Genomic DNA, 20,924 nt, shown 5'->3' with positions numbered 1-20,924 from the left:
CTGCACACAATACAATGAATACACAGACCATACTCTCCACTCAAGAACACTCTACCATTTTTCATTTCTAATTGACAAAGATTACACTACACACCATTTGAGCAATAATAGAGAAGAACAGAAAGAAAAGATATCAGTAGAGAGTATCTAAGATAAGTTAGCAAGCATCTTTCACCAATAAGGTATGAATTTGTTTATAGTTTTCTACATATGATTCTGAAAACAGTGATAATAAAACAATACCAATTTATAGTTGATTTTCTTCTTGGTGGTAGTCGTTTGCAGCCAGGTTAAGAATAGATATTGGTTGATATTGATTTCTTAGGGGAAATTTATATAAAAAAAATGAAAGAATTAGGTTTTGTTATTGCTTGAACTGGGTTTTGTTTCTCGTTACTACGTGTCCATTTCTAGTAAAATAGATTAAAGAAATGTATAGTTACTTACTCAAGACTTGCATAGAAAATCTTTTGGGGTTTGAGAATCCCTTTATCTTCTCCTGCGCGGCTTCCTTTATTTCCTTCTGTTTTTGGAATAAATTGATGTGTAAGAAGAAAAATTGATACAAAGGATTCGACCCAATTAGTTTGCATTTGAAGAGTGGATATTATTTTCTTATTAGAGCCTTCAACTGAATCTATTCTCTTATGCTCTGGAAAAATATTTCTTGCCTTTGCTCTTTCACCTTCCAAGTAAATGGGTGTTGTTAAATTTGTATTCTTACGAGGAAAATATAAATATATATATATATATATATATATATATGAACAGATTCGGATCATTCGAAAGTTTTACGTAAAGGCAAGTTTATTAATTGACGCCTGACTTCGGGTTCCGATTGAAGCCATTGAAGGTTATTTGGTTGGTATTCTACACATAGTGAGGTTGTGGAACTTGTCTTTAGTAAGGTAAGTGAGACTTTAAGCTTTGATGGTTGCTTTTCAAATCTGATTTACAAAAATTATATTTTTCTACCTAGTCCATGTGTTAGGACAAGAGTGAACTTGGTAGAATTTGTGGCTTTGGACTAGCTATGGATATGTATTTTGAAAAGTGTGTTGAGAATTGTTTAGAGTGAAACGTGAGGTGATGTTAGGACGTTGAATATATTTTCTTCGCTTCCGTTATAGTCTCTAGGGGCATACATAGCTACCGTAATATGTTAGGGACATTACTTATGCTGCCGTAATATGTTAGGGGCATTATTTATGCTGCCGTAATATGTTAGGGTCATTACTTATGCTGCCGTAATATGTTAGGGGCATTATTTATGCTGTCGTAATGTGTTAGGGGCATTACCTATACTGCCGTAATATGTTAGGGCCTTGTACATGCTGTCGTAGTAGAAATTTTGGGGCTTTATATATGCTGCCGTGGACTTGTTGGGGTGTTAGGTCGATCACCTTCACTGCCGTTTATGACAAGTCGTGAGTGTGGATTGAGTTATTATAGGATGACATTTTGAACCTCTTTGAAAATCTTATTGATTTTATTTTATGAAAGATATTATGTACAAATTATTTGTGTATCTTTGTTGTGCTTTGTATTTTCTAACACTTGTTCCAGGGGTATTAAAGTAGCGAGTCGAGGATCTTACTGGGTTATATTTATATGGCTCACTCCTTACTTGCATACGTGCAGATACAATTGCAGAGAGAGAGGCTCGTGGTTGACTGTATTTACGTGTGGATTCTATCTCTAAGGTGAGCCTTCGCATTATTCGTGAAGGCTGTCATTCATCTCTCATTATTTTAGCTTATGTTTTCGTTCGTTGGATTTGTATGCCCAAAAGTTGAACTCATGTAATTCTGTTTAGATGCTCCATGAACTCAGTGTGGGATTTGGGTTAGAGATCTGTTATCTAAAATATTGTAGTTTTCATATATCGCTATGCGATGTCTTGTTGGATAATGATCCTGCGTTAATAATTATTTCGTGCACATAGTGTTCTGTATGTTTTCATCTCAGTATTTATAGATATGGTGAATGCATAGAAAATTGGTCCTCCCGGCAAGCGGTGTTGTCGGGAGCCAGTCACGCCTAAGGGTTATTTTGGGACGTGACAGTGGGCTCATCATTTGTAGCCCAAATTAATGGGCTAGCCCAATAAAAATTAGACTTTAATTAAATCCATACATGTTTGGACTTAAATAATTAATCCAATTATATTAATTCGCAATATTTATTTGGGACTAATCTATTTTGAATTTACTATAATCCGAATTTCGTACGTATTTCAATTTAATAAAATTTTGTTGCCCACAAGTATATCTAAAAATGATTTAGATTTTTCCTTATTCACGAAATAAGTTTCATATTTTTGTAAAGAACTTTTCTCAAGGAATTAGGAGATATATAATCAATGTGATTTTTTGTAGGATTGTTTTCCCTATTCAACAACAATAACAACAATAACAACAACAACAACAACAACAAATCCAGTGTATTCCACCAAGTGGGGTCTGGGGGTAAAATGTACGCAATCTATACCGCTACCTCCTATGTGCGCAGTCTTATTCAAATTATGCATAAATGTAAAAAGCATTTTATCTATTTTTGTTCCATGATTAATGTCACTTTCTAGTTTGTCCATCCATGCATATAATGCAATGCCATGTATAAAAAAGGATGAATACATATACAAGCCCCTCAACTATTCGACTTTTTCCGTTTAGGCGCCTCAATTAAGTCATGTACCTATTGGACCCTTTACTTCTTCACAAAACGTGTCAATTGAGCCCAATCGCTGACATGGCACTGACATAGCGTGGCATAGTGTGTAATACACTCTCATTTGAGAGAGTGAGAAACCATAATTAATTAAAAAAATTCCAACCAATAAAAAAAACATAAAAAGAATTTTTAAAAACAAATAAAAGCAATTAAAAAAAAGCTATCATCTTCTCTCTTCTACACACACACATTCCTCACCATCGAAACACACTTAACACACACAGATTTTCTCTTCTACACAACACACACACAGAATTGATATCTACATACACATCACAAAATACATAGTCCATATACGCACACAGCTCACATAACCTGTATAACTCATAACACACACAGCTACGCATATTCGATACACACAGAAGAATCGGGGATGATGAAGGAAAAAATAGTAGCAAAGGAGTAGAAAAACGAGAATTCGGGGAAAACAGTGGAGAAACTGAGAGAATAGAAAGAAAAAAGGTGCGAGGAAGAGACAATCGATGGAGAAACAGTAAATGAAGGAGAAAGATGCGAGAGAGATAAAAGGAAAAAAAGGAGAGAGGGAGAGAGAAAAGGATCGATGAGGGTAGAAATTTGACCTATTTTTCTTCAATTTCCTCTGTCGTCGAGCTCGTCGGAGCTCCGGCGAAGTGAAAATAGCGACCCATCCCCATTCATGATCGAACCCTCATTGGAGATTATGAATGGGTTCTGTGGGTCATCGTGATTTTGTTATAAGACAAATCAAGAAATTTAAGGTAACTCAATTTGCAAAGGGAGGACGGTAGGCACTGCAGGCTGCAACCCACAGTGGTTGTCTGGTCGCCGGCTTTGGTGTCGTTGTACAGACGATGATCTCGTCGACGGTCTATGGTTCGATCGATTGTTCGACTATTGGACTGATGTATGCTTTTAGCTGTATGCGGGGTGCTATTATTAGTTATTAGGGTCTCTATTATATATTTATATTATATTATTATATATTAATTATAATATATATATATATATATATATATATTATTAATTATTTATGGAATTTCGGTTAATCGGTTTATTCGAATTATTTTTTTGAAAAACCGAACACCGAACCGTTTAACCAAATTTCAAAAATTAAAAATCGAAACCAATCCGAAAAACCAAAAAATCAAATCGAAATTAAAATTTCGATTTGATTTTTTTGATTTAAACCAAAATATGCCCAACCCTATACATAAGTTTCGTATATTTGTTGTGTAGTAGGTAGGGGTGTACATAGGTCGGGTCGGTTTGGTTTTCTATTGAAAAAAAAATCAAATCAATTATGTCAATTTATTAAAACTATAAACCAAATCAAACCAACATAAAATTGATTTTTTCGATTTAGGTTTTAGTCGGTTCTTTCGGTTTTTCTTGTTTTTTTTTATAATATTTATTTTTGACAATTATATTGTGATTGAAGTTTAGTTCAAGTATGTTTTCACTCATGCGCTAATGAAAAACCACAATTATGAAAATTTGAGAAACGAAAAACTCTCTTAAAACTAAAAAATAAGATGAAGAGTGAAAAGTTTAGGTTTTATGTTTATATTGAATTTTGGATTATTTTATTAGCAATTAATGGATAAATATTACAACTTAAAGTCTCAAATGAATATATATATATATACACACACACACACACACATCTACTTTCTAAATATTAAAAATTAATAAAACTAATTGAAAAATATTTAAAAAGTAGATTTTAATTAATATTTGAGTAAATACATAATTACCCCCCTGATGTTGGTCGAGATTTTTAAAAAGACACTTAAACTTTGAATTCGACCTATTACCCCATGATTCTTCTTTATTCCGTTCCAAATACACCATTTTGGACCGCTGCGTGTATACACGCGCCACAGGCGCGGGAAAGGGCTCAAAATTGACTTTTTGTCCAATAAAAATATGCCACGTGTAAATAATTAATATATAATTTATATTGTTTTATTTTAAAGGAAAAAAATTAATATTTTTTTTAAAATTACCCGGTACCCCCCTCTCCCCTCCCCCCACCCCACCCTTTCTTCTTCAACACTTTCAACACCATTAAAGCTTCATTGAAGCTTTTTTTTTTTTTTAAATATCATTAAACCTCCATTAAAGCTCAACACAATGTCTTCTTCAACACAATATCTTCTTCAACACCATTAAAACTCCTCCATTAAAGGTCTATTGAAGCTTTTTTTTTTTTTTAAATATCTTTAAAACTCCATCAAAGCTCCTCCATTAAAGCTCCATTAAAGCTCATTTAACTATATTTAAAACTCAATTCAATCATTTAACTATCCTTAAAACTCAATTCAATCATAAAATAATTTTTTGAATTGATTTGAACAAAAAAAAAATGGACGGGAAGAGAGATTTTGACAGAGTGAGGGCGGAGGTAGGGGGAGATGCTGATAGGGTGGGGGTGTTGGACGGAGGGTGGGGGTGCTGAATGGGGGTGAGGGTGAAGGGGAGCTGCAGGACGTCGGGGGGAAGGGGGCTGGATGCGGGGTGTAGGGTGGGTGATAAATTAAATAAAAAGAAAAGATTTATTTTTAAAAAATACAAAATTAAATACATTTAACACGTGGCAGCACCTGATTGGTGCGTGTGTTCAATCTCTTTGTTGTGACTAAGAATCAGCGAAAAATGGTGTATTTGCAACGGATTAAGTAAGAACCATGGGGTAATAGGTCGAATTCAAAGTTTAGGTGTCTTTTTGAAAATCCCGGCCAATATCAGGGAGGTAATTATGTATTAACTCTTAATATTTTATGTATAAAAAGTTAAATTATATACATGCATATATATATCTATAATATATTAAAAGTGGAAATATCCTTAGAAAAGTGAATTGAACTTTTTGCCCTTCATTGAAATCCTTGCTTTAAACAAAATTGTCCTTTTCACTATTTCTTCGTAATATTTAAACAAAATCGTCTTTTTCACTATTTCGTTCTAATATTTAAGAGTTGAAAATTAATTAAATGTATTTATGGTAAAAAAAAAAATTCTTATTAAAAGACATCAGAATTTCTATATCTTTTCCTGATTTAAGAATTGAAAATTAATTAAATATATTTATGGTAACTCTTTCCTTATTTGAAGTCATACAACTGATACATTTTTTATTAGTTTAAAAATTCTAAATCAACTAAATTTAATTTTAAGAAGATTTGAAAAATCTAAAAATAAATATAAAAACTATTAGAACAAGAAAAAATTGAGAAGTTCTAGATTTTTAAATGTTTTAAGTACGTAATAGAATGTAATCAATAAATTTGTAAAGATTTGACTTTAAAAATAAGGAACGATTATATATATATATAAAATAATCGTAATACAAATATGATTTAAATTGATGTCTCTCTTATCCTATGACAACAAGGGAAAGAGGTATACAAATGTAAAAGTGATACCATCAACCACTTGGAATTGGAAAATATATATGTGTATATGTTTATATTTACATTATTACATTAAAGTGTGAAAGATTTTTGAATAGTTACTTGAACTTTTACACTTTATCAAAAATCTCCGCAATAGATAAAATTATTTAATTTTAAATAATCAAACGTTACACGTGCGAGGCACGTGTGACTAAACCAGCATACACATACACACACTCATATATATACACACACATATATATTATGTCGGTTTGATTTGGGTTCGGTTTAACTTTTTTTTTTGTCCAAACCAAATCAAGAATGGTCAGTTTTTTTTTTCAAACGTCAAACCAACCAAACCAAACCATAAGTCGGTTTTTTTTTCTCAATTTGGTTTGACTTGACGGTTTGGTCTGTACAACCCTAGTAGTAGGTTAGTGGCAGAACCGCTACTGATACTCCTTCCTTGGAAAGTAGATATTAGAAAATCTTTTTACATATATATATATATATATATTAAATTTTCTTAATTTCTTGTATATATTTAATTTTTTTTAAAAAAATATATATATTTTGACACCCCTCGATAAAAACCTTAACAGACAAGGAAACACAACATTTTAGAGCATGGGGACATATTAAGTTTTTCAGTGTACAAGAAAATAATAGGTAGTTATTAGACTAAGCAGCGACATCTAAGGCATAGTTCGGTATTCAGTTGTTCAAAGCGAATCAGCCGTTATATTTCACTCCTTTAATGCCATTTGTCTAGTGAAAATTCAAGCCATTTAATTTTTTTCTATTTTCTCCTCTCTCTCTTTTTTTAATAAAACAAATTTCTTGATCCTTCTTTTTGGTTTAGGTGACTTGTAGATTAATTAGTTCCTCCCCGTTTGCCGTTTCGTTTTCCAGGCAACTCCCTTTTCTTCTCAGGTACCTTTTCTTGATGCGTTTTTGATCATTTTCCTGAATTGGTTCACCCATAATGGCAATAACTTTTTTGGAATTTCCATGTCAAGAATGTGTCAGTTCGTTTATTGAGATAAAACAGGATTCAATATGTCAAATATTTGAAGGGGAAGCCCTGGATTTGAGTGGTTCTTGAATATATGTCCAATAGAAAGAGCAAATCCCATTATATGATTTTCAGTCCAACATCACGAAAACTGCTATGTACAATTACTTTTAATGTTTTCCTATGAAAGAAAGTACTTTGGGCCTACTATTAATGTAACCCCAATGCATAATTTGTTTTGAGTTTGCAGTTGCATTGTTCTGTGTGTGTTAGTTATCCAACAGGAGTGCTCTAGCTTAGTTGCACTACTTGTGGCACTGTCAACCGCGTTTTTTGGATTCTTGTGTTGAAGTTATGACGTATTCTTCATATTTGCATATACCACTGAAACTGATTCGCAAAGGTAATGGTTTGGTGAGCAACTTTGTGTTTCAGTGTCTGTAGCACTTTAATTATGACGGAGAAGGGAGATCCTTCACAGAAACTATATACAAGGATGCGACTTTGGGAATTTCCAGATGAGTATGTCGTTGAACCTACTGATGGATCGTGTGGTTCATGCATGGAGATCAGTCGCAAGGATGGGTCTGTGAAACTAATAGGTTGCTTCTTTTCTGCTTTATGAATTTCTTCTGGACTTAACTATTTGTTAAGCTAATGATATTTTCATTTCTGGTACTTGTTCTCTACGTTAGATGAGGTTCCAGATTGCAGTTCGGTTCGTGTTCCCAAAATTCAGAAAATATTTGGTGTTATAGGAATACTAAAGCTTCTGGCTGGTAAGTACTCTTAGGAAGAATTAAAAGATCATGTTTTTGTTTTTATATTTCAATAGCAGGTCAGCTCTCTGACATATATCAATAAATCTTACATTATCAGAAAAATGTCTATTAGACATGTCATGATTGTACCCTTTTATACTCATTCTCTTGCGAATTTTGTTTCCATAAAAGAATGCATTTGATAGGTATCAGTAAAAGCTTGCTCTGATCTAATGTGTGCTACTCTTGTTTTCAGGTTCATATGTACTAGTCATAACGGACCGTGAATGTGTTGGAACATACTTCGGGCACCCTATCTTTAAAGTTTCATCATTGAAATTTTTTCCTTGCGATCACTCTCTCGTGAACTCTACTGCTGAAGAGGTAGGTCTCCGATTTCCTATCTAATTTCCTCATCCGTTTCTTTTCAATCTCATGCAGCTGGTGTCTTCTGTTTCTGTTCCCATGATATTGCTTTGGTTTTTGGCAGAAAAAAACGGAAGCTCAGTTTAAAGCACTGCTTAATGTTGCAGAGACGACTCCTGGTCTGTACTTCTCTTATGATGTCAATATAACATTGAGGTAAATTGTCTTTTCAACCTTCTGATCGCTTATATGATTCCTTTTCTCTTCTTTCCTTGTCTTGGGGTACCATTAGAACAAACTTCCTTTCCAGCTTTATGCCGGACCCAGCCAGGGTTTCCGCAATAAAATAATATATTATTATTATTATTCTTTTTTAGCATTTTGGAGGATCCTTTTTTCCTTTTTAGCACTTTGTATCTCGCGCTTGCCATCAGTATCCTATGCTTTGAGATGCAATTAATTTAGCTTAAAGTTAGGTATTTGCTATCGGGCATATTGCTTGTCAATGCTGGATGAGCTGTACACCACTAACATCACTTGAATGTCTTATTGTGGGATCCAATGTATTATTTCTGCATCAATGCATGAATGACGAAGATTAGCGAGGAGGAGATTACAATGCGAATCCTGTAGTAACCTGTACAGTATTTTCATTTTGTTGAAATTCTACAAGGATGGCTGAGATACCAGTAAAAATAAACGATGACCGTTGATATACATTTTTATCTTCTTATGTGTTGAGTTGCATACATTTTTAAATTTGAAACAGGTTTTCTGTCTAGAGTGTTAGTGGGAGCAAAAAAAAAAAAAAAAGCTCCGTAAAAAAAAGTTACAGAGCTAAAACCTATCTCTTCTGACCACTTCCCATTTCAAGCTTCAGGCGGAATCAACATATTATTCCATAAGTCCCCTTTAGCCTTGTGAATAACAAACTCTATGCAGTATCGGCTTGTAGAATAAACTCTAAGAGCCTTTTTTAATGTTAGGCTAGGCACACATTTTCTACATATGTCTCAAATTTCAAAGCTTAGGACTTTAGTTGTTTGTCTTTTCCGGAGGCAATTGGTTAGTGTATACCAGGTTACTTGTTTGAACTCCTCTATGTTGATCTCATATCATTGAACCCCTGAAAATATTTTAGGTCACTGTCATCAACGACATATTAAGGCAGTTTCTCTTCTTTTTTTCGTAATCTTTCAGTATGGACTTATTTAGGTTACCATTTTTAGAGCTGAATGTTATGAGTTAAAAGAACTTTTTAAAATAAAGTATCATTATTTTCAATGTCGAAGTATTAACTTCTGCACCCACATGGAATTTACTCGAGACATTCACATTGCTGATGATCTTTCACCTGATTACTAAGATATCACGGTACAGTGCTTAACAGTAAGAAACTTATGGTTCACACTGCAGTGCTCAGAGACTGTATGATTTGGGTGATGAAACCAAGATGCTTCCTCTCTGGAGACAAGTAAGTATTTCAGACATCCTACAGCTGTGATGGCTTAGCTCTGATTGCTTATATTCATCTATCTAGTAAATGCAGTAGCTTTTTGTTTCTACTATATCTTGGTTGGCAATCAACAATGATTCAAATTTTATCTGTTTTACCCATCAAAAGAAATGATTCAAATTTTGCTTTAATTTCTTTTACACAGGCGGATCCTCGATTTGTTTGGAACAATTATATTATGGAACAGCTGATAGATAGCAAGGTCCGGTATCTATATGCTTTGGGTTTCATCATATTCTCCCATGGGTTTTGACTCATTTGTTGTGCCTTGCATTTACAGCTTGACCCGTTCTTGCTTCCTGTTGTCCAAGGCAGTATCCTTGTAATTCAGTTAAATACATGGATTTTTCCAAGTAGTATAGCTACTTCAACTCCTGCGTGACGTGACGAGAGCTATCATCGTTCCATTTTGATGTATCCCTTAACTTATCTTAAGGTTTTCACAATTTTCAAGCTGCAGTTGGAAAGGACATCCTTGATGTTACGCTGATTGCAAGGAGGTGCAACAGGAGAGCTGGTATTCCTTTTTACTTCTTCTTGTTCTTTCCCTCAACTTTGCGATTTCACAAAGCATGGCAAATGCAAGTAATGGACGAGGTCGCAAATATTGTTATGTATAGTCATCCATTCTCATTAACTTGTATATAATCTGAGTGCAAATTAATTAGTTAGATCCATGTTATTCATGTCTTCAGCTTATTTTATTTAATTACTCTCAACTTATTCTCTTAGTTACTGCAATTGGCTCGTTAATATAGGTACTCGAATGTGGAGAAGAGGAGCTGATTCTGATGGATTTGTTGCAAATTTTGTGGAAAGCGAGCAAATGATACAGTTGAAAAGTTATACAGCATCATTTGTTCAGGTGCACTTGCTCAAAGTTTGATTATGAATTGCTTCTATACCAACAATCTTGTTGCTTTGAAATAACCTTTTACATACTTAGATTTAAAACTTCATAAATTAATTACAACTCAAAAATTAACCTCATTTAATTTATAATGTAATTTTAATATTATTTCAAGTGTTCAATCGGTTATTATTATTAGCTTGTCACTTGACTTAATATCTTTACTAAATATTTTTTGTTAAGAAGTTGCTCTCCAATCCAGCAGGTAGTATAATTGTGTTTGGACTTTTAATTAAAATTGCAATCAAATCAAATAATAGGGAATTTATACACAACTAACTTGAAGATCTTTAATATACTCACTTGACTATTAAAATTATTATGCTCGATTAATAAGTTTTAACATGTGCCTATAAGATATAGATTATGGTCAATTGTCATAAGACTAAATTTTTATTTATTTTTCTTTATAAATATCTTTTTAACATTATCCTAATATTTTTATCATTCTTAACTTGTCCTTTAGTAAAATAAAAAGAGCTAAACTTTGCGTTTATGTATACAAAATAAAAATAAAAATAAAAATTCTCAAATTTGATTCAAATATCTTTACATCATCAAATCAACATGAACAATTGACAATTTCAAAATGAGTAAAACTAAAATAATCATAGTAAAAGTATAATATAATTGAACATGTATTCTAGCATAATATTGATTGATGAGAAATTAATATTTTTCGTAAACCTCATCTTGAAGAGGAACATTTTCAATAAATATTTATCAATGACTCATTACAAAATCATTAAAGTAATCTCCGATCTTCCTCGTTCCGTTTGTAATATCTGTCAATTAAAAAATAATTGATACTCAAGATGTGACGGTAGAAGCTAAAACATCAAACTACTCAAGTAAGTCAACAATAGAACAAACCAATCACCTTCAATTTCATAATGTTGATGCTTAATTTGGACATTAAATCGACTTCAAATCATCTTTATTTTTTCACGTGTTGGAAAATAGACAAAGGTTAATTAGACATGCAACATTCATAAGAACAATAAGTGATGAAGAATGTATTTTTTTAAAAGCCTTATAGGAAAAAAAAATTGTCCAGACACATATTATTTAATCATGAATAAAAAATCAGAACTTTTACTTCTCGCTGATTATCTATATGAGACATTCTTTCAATTTAACGTAAATGTAATGACATTCGTCGAGGTTCCTTTAAATCCAATTAGCTCCTTAAAGACATTAATAAAAACTGTTTTTTTTATGCAAATTGAGTATACAATATTTAAAAATAATAATGGATTAACTGAAATTAAAAAGTAAAGGCAAATAAAAAAACGAATGATTGTATGTAATCTGAAGAAATAAAAAAGTGATACAAATCAGTCCACCAAGATGTCAAAACAGTTCACAAAACGTGAGAAGAACAAGCAACACAAAGGGATACAAACTGACAAACACTAAAACACACGGCTTTGCAAAATAATGAAAGGATAAATAGTGAGATCAAGATTATTACAAGATTAAGAACCAAGTATATTTCAACATTAATCCCTAATGAATGTAATAATCAAAACCACACTCATACGGTGACCGTCAAGGTAATCGACTCACCTCAAGATCCACCGTTTTCAAGCAAAGAACAATATTGACTTTTTCAAGCCCTATACTAAGGATGACATTTCCAAGTCCTAACTAAGACTATACTAAGGTGGTCTACTCTCAAGAGAGAGGATTTCAAGTGTTTTAATCTTTCATCTTTCATAAACTAACTAGCAAATGAACTAATAAAACTTATTTATAGTCTAACTTATTACATAACAAAATGACCACAATACTCTTAATGAAAAGGGGTGGTCATGAAGTGTTACTTGGACAAGGCTAAGTAACCAAAATGTCCTTAATGAAAGCCCAAAACCGTGAATCCTCAATCTTCAATGCTCTAAGCAATCTTTCACACGTGGAATTGCTCTTTGGTGTACTCAAATCGGTCCCTCCATGTAGGATCCCGTTTTTTTAATGTGACCAAAGCTTAATGCCTCACGTACTGACTTTGAATGATGTTATTGAAAGATAAGGAGGCCATTTAAATCGTATCAAAACTAAAAGGAAAAGAAAGAATTATTTAAGGTTTGGTTGATATTTTTCCTACCCTATTGCCAATCAACTTCTTCTTATCCTCTCTGTCATTTTCTTTTCTTCACATCCTTTTTCCATTAGAAATTCTTCTTTCTGTGATTTTTTTTCACTATATTTGAAAATGGTAAAAAAGGAAAAAAAAAAAAAAACACTTTCCACAAAGAAAAAAACATGTCAATGAGGAGAGGGATTCGGGGAAGTGGGTTAATTTTTTAAAAAAAATATGCAATTTACGTGTAGTTGATGACCTAATGTGCATTATTTAGTTTTTATTTTTTGTCTTTTGTGGAAAAATGGTAATGAGGAGCGAATTTTTTCAGCAACAGATTGAATATTATAATAATATAAATAAATTTGATAATAAAAAATGGAAAATTTAAAAAGAAGAGAAGTTGTTAATAGTTAATGTGATTGAAACCTGTAACCGTTGAGATTGGACAATCTTCCATCACAGTCATGACTATTTGCTCTATAAGGCTTCCCCCGTTTCGCCTTTCAACCGCAATTTGATGCTAACAAATTGCTCTTAAAAATTTCTCCTTGTTCTTCTACACAAAGAAATAAAATACAGTTAATCCTTAAATATATGTCAGTAAGAATCATAAATCTTCTCCTTGTCTTTTTGATAAATATTGGTGTTACTGCAATATTAATTGCATGATTATGTCGTAGTTTAAATCTTTTCTTGACTCTGCGAAAGAAAATTTTAGGAAAAGAATGCAGTGCATGGTTGAAAAAAAATGAGAAGAGAATAAAGTTAAAAGGGAAGTTTATAAGGATAAAGTTGAGCAGTTTGGATATAACCCTAATGGAAAATTGATAAGGATAAAGCAATTTTTATAAAGAAAAACTGAATGTGTATTTGAAACATGCAGTTGTCCCACTGAAGTTTTTTTTTTTTTAATTTTAAATGAAATTTCTTTTATTCTAAGTATAAATCCAATTTAAAGAGTCAATAGAAGAGATGGACACAAACATGAAAATCATCAATGATAAGGACTCTTTTAAGGGATTTGCAGAAAGTTTTAGTATATTTTCGATTATTTTTTAGAAATGAAAGTAGCAGTTTAGTAAAAAAAATCCCATTGTTCAGGTAATTTATTTTTTTTGTAAAACTTAACAATTTAAAAACAGTAAAAACTTAAAGTAAATGCAAATTTGATTTTTAAAAAAAGCTGAAAAAATTTAAAGTAAATACTAACCTAACATAACAAACTACATGTGTCAATTTTAAGGACTCTCATAAAGGTTTTGTTATCTCTTTTTAATAATATATAGATATAGATTGAGAGTGCTAGAGTGAACCAAGAATTGGAATGAGTGTGACTTTAATATATGATAAGCAATTGGATGTTATGCCTAATTCAACCAAAAGATAGCTCATGATGAGGATTGCAACAATATGGAAAAGGGAAAATCTTTTGGCTAGCAGAGAAACGGAAGGTTGGGAAAATCGTCTTAGATGAAATGTTTGAGATTTGCTGATACATCACATATTAGAATGCTTCATATTGTGTGTGATAGGTATGAAGCGTGTGCTTTTATTTCTCACTTTTTGTTGAGGTATTGTGTTATTACATTAAAATTATTCCCTTTGTAGGTCAGAGGGTCAATCCCATTACTATGGAATCAGATTGTTGATTTGACATATAAGCCCAAGTTTGAGATAATGAGAATTATGGAATCAGTTGAGTAGCACTCTCTCTCTTTTAGTATCTCGATTCTTTAACACACGTAATGTGCCTTTCACTCTTAATGATTCTGTTGTGTAACATTCTGCAGCCTAGAATTGTTGAGCGACATTACTTGGATTTGAGAAAGAAGTATGGAAATGTTCTATCAATTGATCTCGTCAATAAGGTATAGTATTTCAATTCATCCTTCTTTTTCCGGGCTAGTTGATCTGTTAGAAAATGTGGCTTGATTCTCCCTTTTTTTGTACATGTGTAATGATAACTTGGAAGCAGTCTCATTTTTTATCTTTTAATGTCATATGCATGAAAGACATTCTATGTATATTTGCATTGATATATCTAGACAATTTTATTTATCGCCCTTCACTTTTTTTATCAAAAACTCTGATCAGCATGGAGGAGAAGGACGCCTACATCAAAAGTTTGCAAATGCAATGCAGCATGTTGCTGGTGATGATGTGAGGTAGGTTTCTAAGTATCTTTCTTTTGGTAAATCATATGAATCTTTAAGTACCAAAATTCATTCTTTTGTCATTATGACTTTTGCAGATACTTGCACTTTGATTTTCACCACATATGTGGGCATGTTCATTTTGAGCGTCTTTCTATCCTCTATGATCGAATTGAGGATTTTTTCATTAAAAATAGGTATGTCTCTTCCAAGTGTACATCTATATATAAACACGCGCATGCATATTTAATATATCGTATAGAGATTCTGTTTCCTCGACCCCCTTACTAGTCGTAAATAATGTGGGAGTACATGAAAATGTGCTCTTAGTTCTGAATTTCGTCTACCTGGAGAGGGACGATAGTAGAGCTGGGATATCCATTCTGGCATAGGTTTGGTGTGCAAATCATGGAAGATTTGGTCTGCAAATCACGGAGGATTTGGTGAGCTGATTGTAAAAGAATTTTAACTGTTCCTTTTACTCTTACTCTTTATTTTTTCTTGAGCCGAGGCTCTATAAACAACCTCTCCACCTCTGAGGTAGGGGTAAGGTCTGCGTACACTCTGCTCTCCCCAGACCCTAATTTGTGGGACTACACTGGGTATGTTGTTGTTGTTCTTTCCGGGAGGACAGACAAACCACTTAAACCTGGCTTGAATTTTGTAACCAAGAACTAGCCAAGGAATGCAACCTAAGTCAGCATGCTGTGCAACTAAAGTCGTTGACATGACTTTCATGTTATGCTGTCATAAAAGGAAGTGAACAGAATGTGTCGTTTCATGTTGTATACATCCAAAGAAAAATATTACGTCAGAGGCAGAAGCAAGGAGATAGTTCTTTTTCTTATTTAGTTTGAAAATTGGGGGAGAAACTGAAAAGCGAAACCAAATAGCAGACTGAGTCGGGAAATATTATGACACAAAGAGAGAGAGAGAGGAGAGAGTGGAGAGAGAGAACAAGAGATGGACCAAGTAACAATTAATTGCATGGTATTGTTTTAGAGACTCCAAATTTGCATCCATCATAAAGTAACTATCTCTCTTTGGTGTTTTGTTAAGCAAGGAGGAACAGATATGCATCCCCTACCACGTCTGTTTCTTGTAGTATCTAATTGTTGTTTCTCCTGACCTTGATGTTAAATTTGGATTTCATATGTTCATGGTGTAGGTACTTCCTAATTTCTGAGAAAGGTGAGAAAGTTGAGCTGCAACATGGAATTTTGAGAACCAACTGCATTGACTGCTTGGACCGTACAAATGTAACTCAGGTACCTTCTTCCAAGACTACTAGTTTAGTTGGTGACATTGGTTCCCCGTCCCTACTCTCCTATCTCCCTCTCCCTGGTTGGGATCTGGCTTAGTGTGATTAAACTGTGAATCTAGTCAGGAATAAGAAGTCCAGCTCCAGGCTTTAAAGAGAGAAGAAAAAACGGACTTTATAACACATACGAAACCTTACCTTCGCTGAGTTTATGAGGTCTAAACCTTCGCCACGACATTAGTGGCGTAGCTCTTCCCGCAGGATTTTTTATAGAGAGAAACGGTAAGGGGGAGGGGGAGAGGGGAAGGGGGATAGATTGGTTTGCTCCAAAAAGATGGCCTCCTTTCTCTTGGGATCTCCTTTAAACACCCATGATGTGGTAAAGGGAGGATATTAGGGGAAGCAGTGAGCCTGGGTAAACATTACTATCATTGGTGCCTGATGTGACTGCATATAAAAGATGAGTTTCATTTCCTGGTTAGGAAAATACTGACATTACAACTGCTTGTGCATATTTTCCAGTTAACTCTTAAGAATTGTGTGATAGTGGAAGGATACAACCTAATGAACACTTAGCTTTCTCTACTTACACTTTAGGTGTGAAGGGATACAACCTAATGAACAGTTAGCTTTCTCTACTTACACTTTAGGTGCCGCTTTGAAGCTCTTTCACTAGCTTCAAGATATTCAGTTGATAATTTATCTGTATATAGGCATGCCAACTTGAGATGATTTGTAAGTCCTAATCTGTACTGCATTTCCGGTTCTAGGCAGGCTTCAAGAGAATGTCCAACTGGGAGTGAATGTTATTTCCTAAAACCAGAAAGTTGGAAGATTCACTCTGGCTTAATATTTGGCACTGTTTTCTTTAGTTATTCATTTGCTGGTCATGGAAACTGGGATCAGGACAGGGAGGGTTGATATGTTTTAGCCTTGGAACTTAAATCACTACAGAAAGAGTACCAACACATTTGGATCCGATTTTTTTAAGCTTCTCAACACACTTCACGGATGCCTTAATTGATGATGTTTGTTTGCAGAGCATGCTAGGTCGGAAAATGCTTGAATTCCAACTGAGAAGGCTTGGTGCTTTCGATGCTGGGGAATCCATTTCCTCATACCCCAACCTTGATGAAAGCTTCAAACTCTGTGAGAAGTTTTTTGATATCTGTGTTAAAGCTTCATGCTGGATAGATATTAAGCTTCATTATCTTGACCTGTTTATTCTTTTACTTTAAAAACTATTTGCAGTGTGGGCGAACCATGGGGATGATATAAGCATCCAGTATTCTGGTACTCCAGCTTTAAAAGGAGATTTTGTCAGGTAGCAACTTGTTGGGAAATCCGTTGTTAGACTTGATTAGACCCCCTTTGCACTTTGTGTTCTGCTATTAAAAGATGGTATTACATGAAGGCAGCATCAGTTATTTGAATCTGCTAGAACGGGGTAGGATATTAGCATATTAATAAATAATTTCGATGTGAAATGTTAGTCTATATTTCATATTTATGAATGTGCAAAAAAGTATAAATATGTTCATATACAAAGCATATTATTGGAGAGTGCATTAATGTAAATACAGATGTCGGTAGGAGTTGGACCCTAACAAAGTTCGTAAATCAACAAACATTACCAAACCATCATTGACATTGGTACTAGTTTCGAGATTATGATGGGTATAGCATACGAATTTATAAGTTATAGTCAAAAAATTGAAATCTGTTTATCAAAATATTTATTTTTTGTTGCTAAATGATTTAGATTTTAGGTAATTGTCAGTTCTGTATATGTTTGCTGTCTGATGGCGTGCTGCTATTGAACCTTTCACATATCACTTTGTTTCCTGATGTTCCAATTTTGAATACCTAGAGACAACTGGGAGGGATTTCAAGTTGCATGGCTTCTCGACTTGAACGGTATCCATGCCAAATTAGGTTTATTCTTCTATAATACACAACAACAACAATAATTATATGATTGAAGATTTGTTTGTCCTGCAAACTATCTCAGTTTTGAGATTAAAAATTATTCTGGAGCACTAAGCTCCGAGATTTAGCTTTTATATGTGCACTTAAGTTTGCTTAGTACTCTTTAAACCTTGATATTACAACCTCAAGCTTTTTTGTTACCAATCAATGTCACGCCTAAAAGCTACATTGATGTTTAATATGCAGATTTGGTCATAGAACAGCCCAGGGGGTTCTTGCTGATGGATGTAATGCCCTAACACGATACTACTTGAACAACTTTGTTGATGGTACGAACCAGGTAATGATGCTTCTTACCAGCAATTAGTTGTTGCTCAGGTTTGTACGTCACATCAAGTTGGTAGTGTATATTATGTGTTCTCACTTGCAACTTGGTTTCATACTAATCCGCCAGTTGTAATTTTGGAAAGCATTCTTTAAAAGTATTAATCTTCACATATGCAAGCCCATCTGCAAAATCATGATTACTCTCTCAGTTGACACCGGTGATCATTTATAATGTGCTGCCATTTTATTGGATTAGTTTCTTGTTGATTACTAGGAGATACTCTCATTAAGAACGTCCGATCTATTTTGTGTACCAGTATCTAGTTTGGAATTGGCTGCAACGCTTTTTGAGTTTCTATATTTCCAATTTGGACACTGAATTTGTTTTTGCTTCCTTATTTTTTTTTATTTTTTTTTAATCTCATGAAGGATGCAGTCGATTTATTGCAAGGAAACTATATTCTGTCTGTCTCTCGAGATGTGAAACCGTCATCCCAAAAAGAAAGCACTGAAACTAAAGCTGTGAGTCTTATTAGTTATTCTGCTGTAATCATTCTGAACATGCTCCTATTTATCAGACTCATGTGAATAGACCAAATTGACATAGCAAATTGTTGACTTCGCAGTGTCCTATCAAGGTTTCTAACCATCCTCCTCTTTTTGGCTTAAAGCTTAGATACGGGGCAAAAAATATGAGTTTACATGAAATTATCTGTAAATTTAGTAAAGAATATTATGTAGATTAAAAAAGAGAGATAATTATAGAATGATAGTTTATTGCTGCAATGCTGCACAGAGAGAAGGTTATGGTGGGTATGTCATTAGTTGGTGAATCTCTCTTTTCAGGTCATCCCGCCACGCTTCTGTTATAGCTTATCATTAAAAGCCACCATCAGCTACCAGTACATGTCACAGAATTTAGTTCATTTTAAGTTGGAAGCTCAGGAAAGAGTGTAGTACATGTCACAAAATTTAGTTCATTTTAAGTTTTGACTCCGAAAAGAGTGTTTAAGCATTATGTCTTAACCAAGAACCCCCGAAGTACAGTGAGCTGCATGTTCCCAATTTCGTCCACCAAAACAGATTAAATAGGAAAGCAACTCTTTGAGCACCCTCAGCTAGAATTTTCTAGTATTTGTATTGCAAAGATATGCACCAACACTCTTAATTGCATCTGCAAACTTGTTTTGACTTAAGGCTAAAACGTTCACTGTCCACTGTTCAATCTATCGATTAGTGACCCATCAGTTTTATTCTTTTCTGTTACTTCAGAGGATTGACAGTTTACCATTTTACTGACACAGTGGTTTGGCCCAAAGTATATATGATAGGTCTATATTGAAGCCAAAAATAATAACCTGTTCTTCATCGGCTTATTCTCATTAGATTTTTTATCCAATTAGCTTAATGATGAAATTTTCTGTTTTCTGGGCTGGTTTTACTGTTTTTACATCATGGTATCTACTCCCCAGCTATTTAGTGTGACAACCCTTAATCAGGGTTTATACAATATTTTTTTTCCTGAATATTGTCCAAAATGTGCAGTATTAACTTTCATTACCATCCGTTGTAATCAAGGTCTACACTTGCCTAACAAGTGTCGTATGTTATTACAGTCATTTCCTTTGGCGTTGGGGCTGATATTGACTGGATTGTTCTTTGCTATGTTATCGCTAAGGAACGGTGAGTTGGCATAATTTGATTGTTTTTTTTTTCTTATTGTACTCTTCAACTATAATCTTTGAAGTTCTGTTAAAGAATCCAAATCCTTTTAATTCCTTTATTAAGAAAAAGAATAAGGTAATAATGTGCTAATAGTTCTTCGATCATATTTTAATGTTCAGGTCAGTTATCTTAAATTTAACTTCATCATAATACGCAGTATGTCAGCAAAAAAGGAAAAACTAAATAATTTAAGATTAGGACTAATGCCCTCTAATTTGCTTTGTCTTGATCCTTTCTGTCATTTTTCTATGAGCATATGTACGAATTTCTGGAAGATGGAAAACGTACCTTTTTTTTTTTTTGGAAAAACCTCTTTGCTTATCATATTGATGATATGAAACTACCTCTTTACTTGATGCTTCTAAACCTTACATTTTTTGTTTGATACTTTCCCTGTCTGTAGTTGGACATGGTCTCCGGAATCTGATATATGCAATAGTTTGGGCAAGCATAAGTTTGGGCATAGCTGCATATGTGAGAGCCAATGGTCAAATGTTCTGTAACAGGCCTAGCCTGCACCAATCAAGGCGTTGATTCTGAGTTCCGAATGCTTGGTAGTTGCTATATTTGCTAAAAGTTGTCAGATTTTTTTTCATATGTTTTGTAAAAATTTTGGTTATTGTGTGCTCTTTTCATGTGTTACTTTCTTTTTGATCATTCATTTGAAAGGTCCTAGTAACATGATTATCTGTATATTGAAATGGTTATCAGTTGATATTTATACAAATTGAATCTCGGCTTCGACATGATTTGGTAACCGTTGTC

The 20,924-nt window shown here is 33.6% G+C and overlaps 1 protein-coding gene and 1 long non-coding RNA gene across 2 annotated transcripts; one reads left to right on the top strand and one right to left on the bottom strand.

Moving 5' to 3' along the window:
* Positions 1-6,885: 6,885 nt before the first annotated feature.
* LOC107859785 (phosphoinositide phosphatase SAC6) lies at positions 6,886-20,903 on the top strand. The gene is made up of 21 exons (XM_016704893.2): positions 6,886-7,043; positions 7,561-7,727; positions 7,821-7,904; positions 8,143-8,270; positions 8,377-8,468; positions 9,669-9,726; positions 9,914-9,970; positions 10,049-10,082; positions 10,205-10,285; positions 10,527-10,633; positions 14,373-14,459; positions 14,555-14,632; positions 14,859-14,929; positions 15,016-15,114; positions 16,086-16,185; positions 17,219-17,327; positions 17,430-17,502; positions 18,354-18,447; positions 18,864-18,956; positions 20,051-20,117; positions 20,563-20,903. Exons 2-21 carry the CDS (start codon positions 7,580-7,582, stop codon positions 20,691-20,693), a joined length of 1,791 nt encoding a protein of 596 aa, XP_016560379.1. The 5' UTR covers positions 6,886-7,043; positions 7,561-7,579; the 3' UTR covers positions 20,694-20,903.
* Positions 11,306-13,668, bottom strand: LOC124896046. Its single transcript, XR_007052434.1, has 2 exons — positions 13,191-13,668; positions 11,306-11,463 (listed from the first exon to the last, which is right to left on the bottom strand). It is a non-coding gene; the product is annotated as an uncharacterized LOC124896046 (long non-coding RNA).
* Positions 20,904-20,924: the final 21 nt, after the last annotated feature.

This window comes from Capsicum annuum, chromosome 2 (genome assembly GCF_002878395.1).
Source record: "Capsicum annuum cultivar UCD-10X-F1 chromosome 2, UCD10Xv1.1, whole genome shotgun sequence".
Classification (NCBI taxonomy): domain Eukaryota; kingdom Viridiplantae; phylum Streptophyta; class Magnoliopsida; order Solanales; family Solanaceae; genus Capsicum; species Capsicum annuum.
Note: the sequence above shows the minus strand (reverse complement) of the source record. Positions and strands in the feature narration are given on the sequence as shown.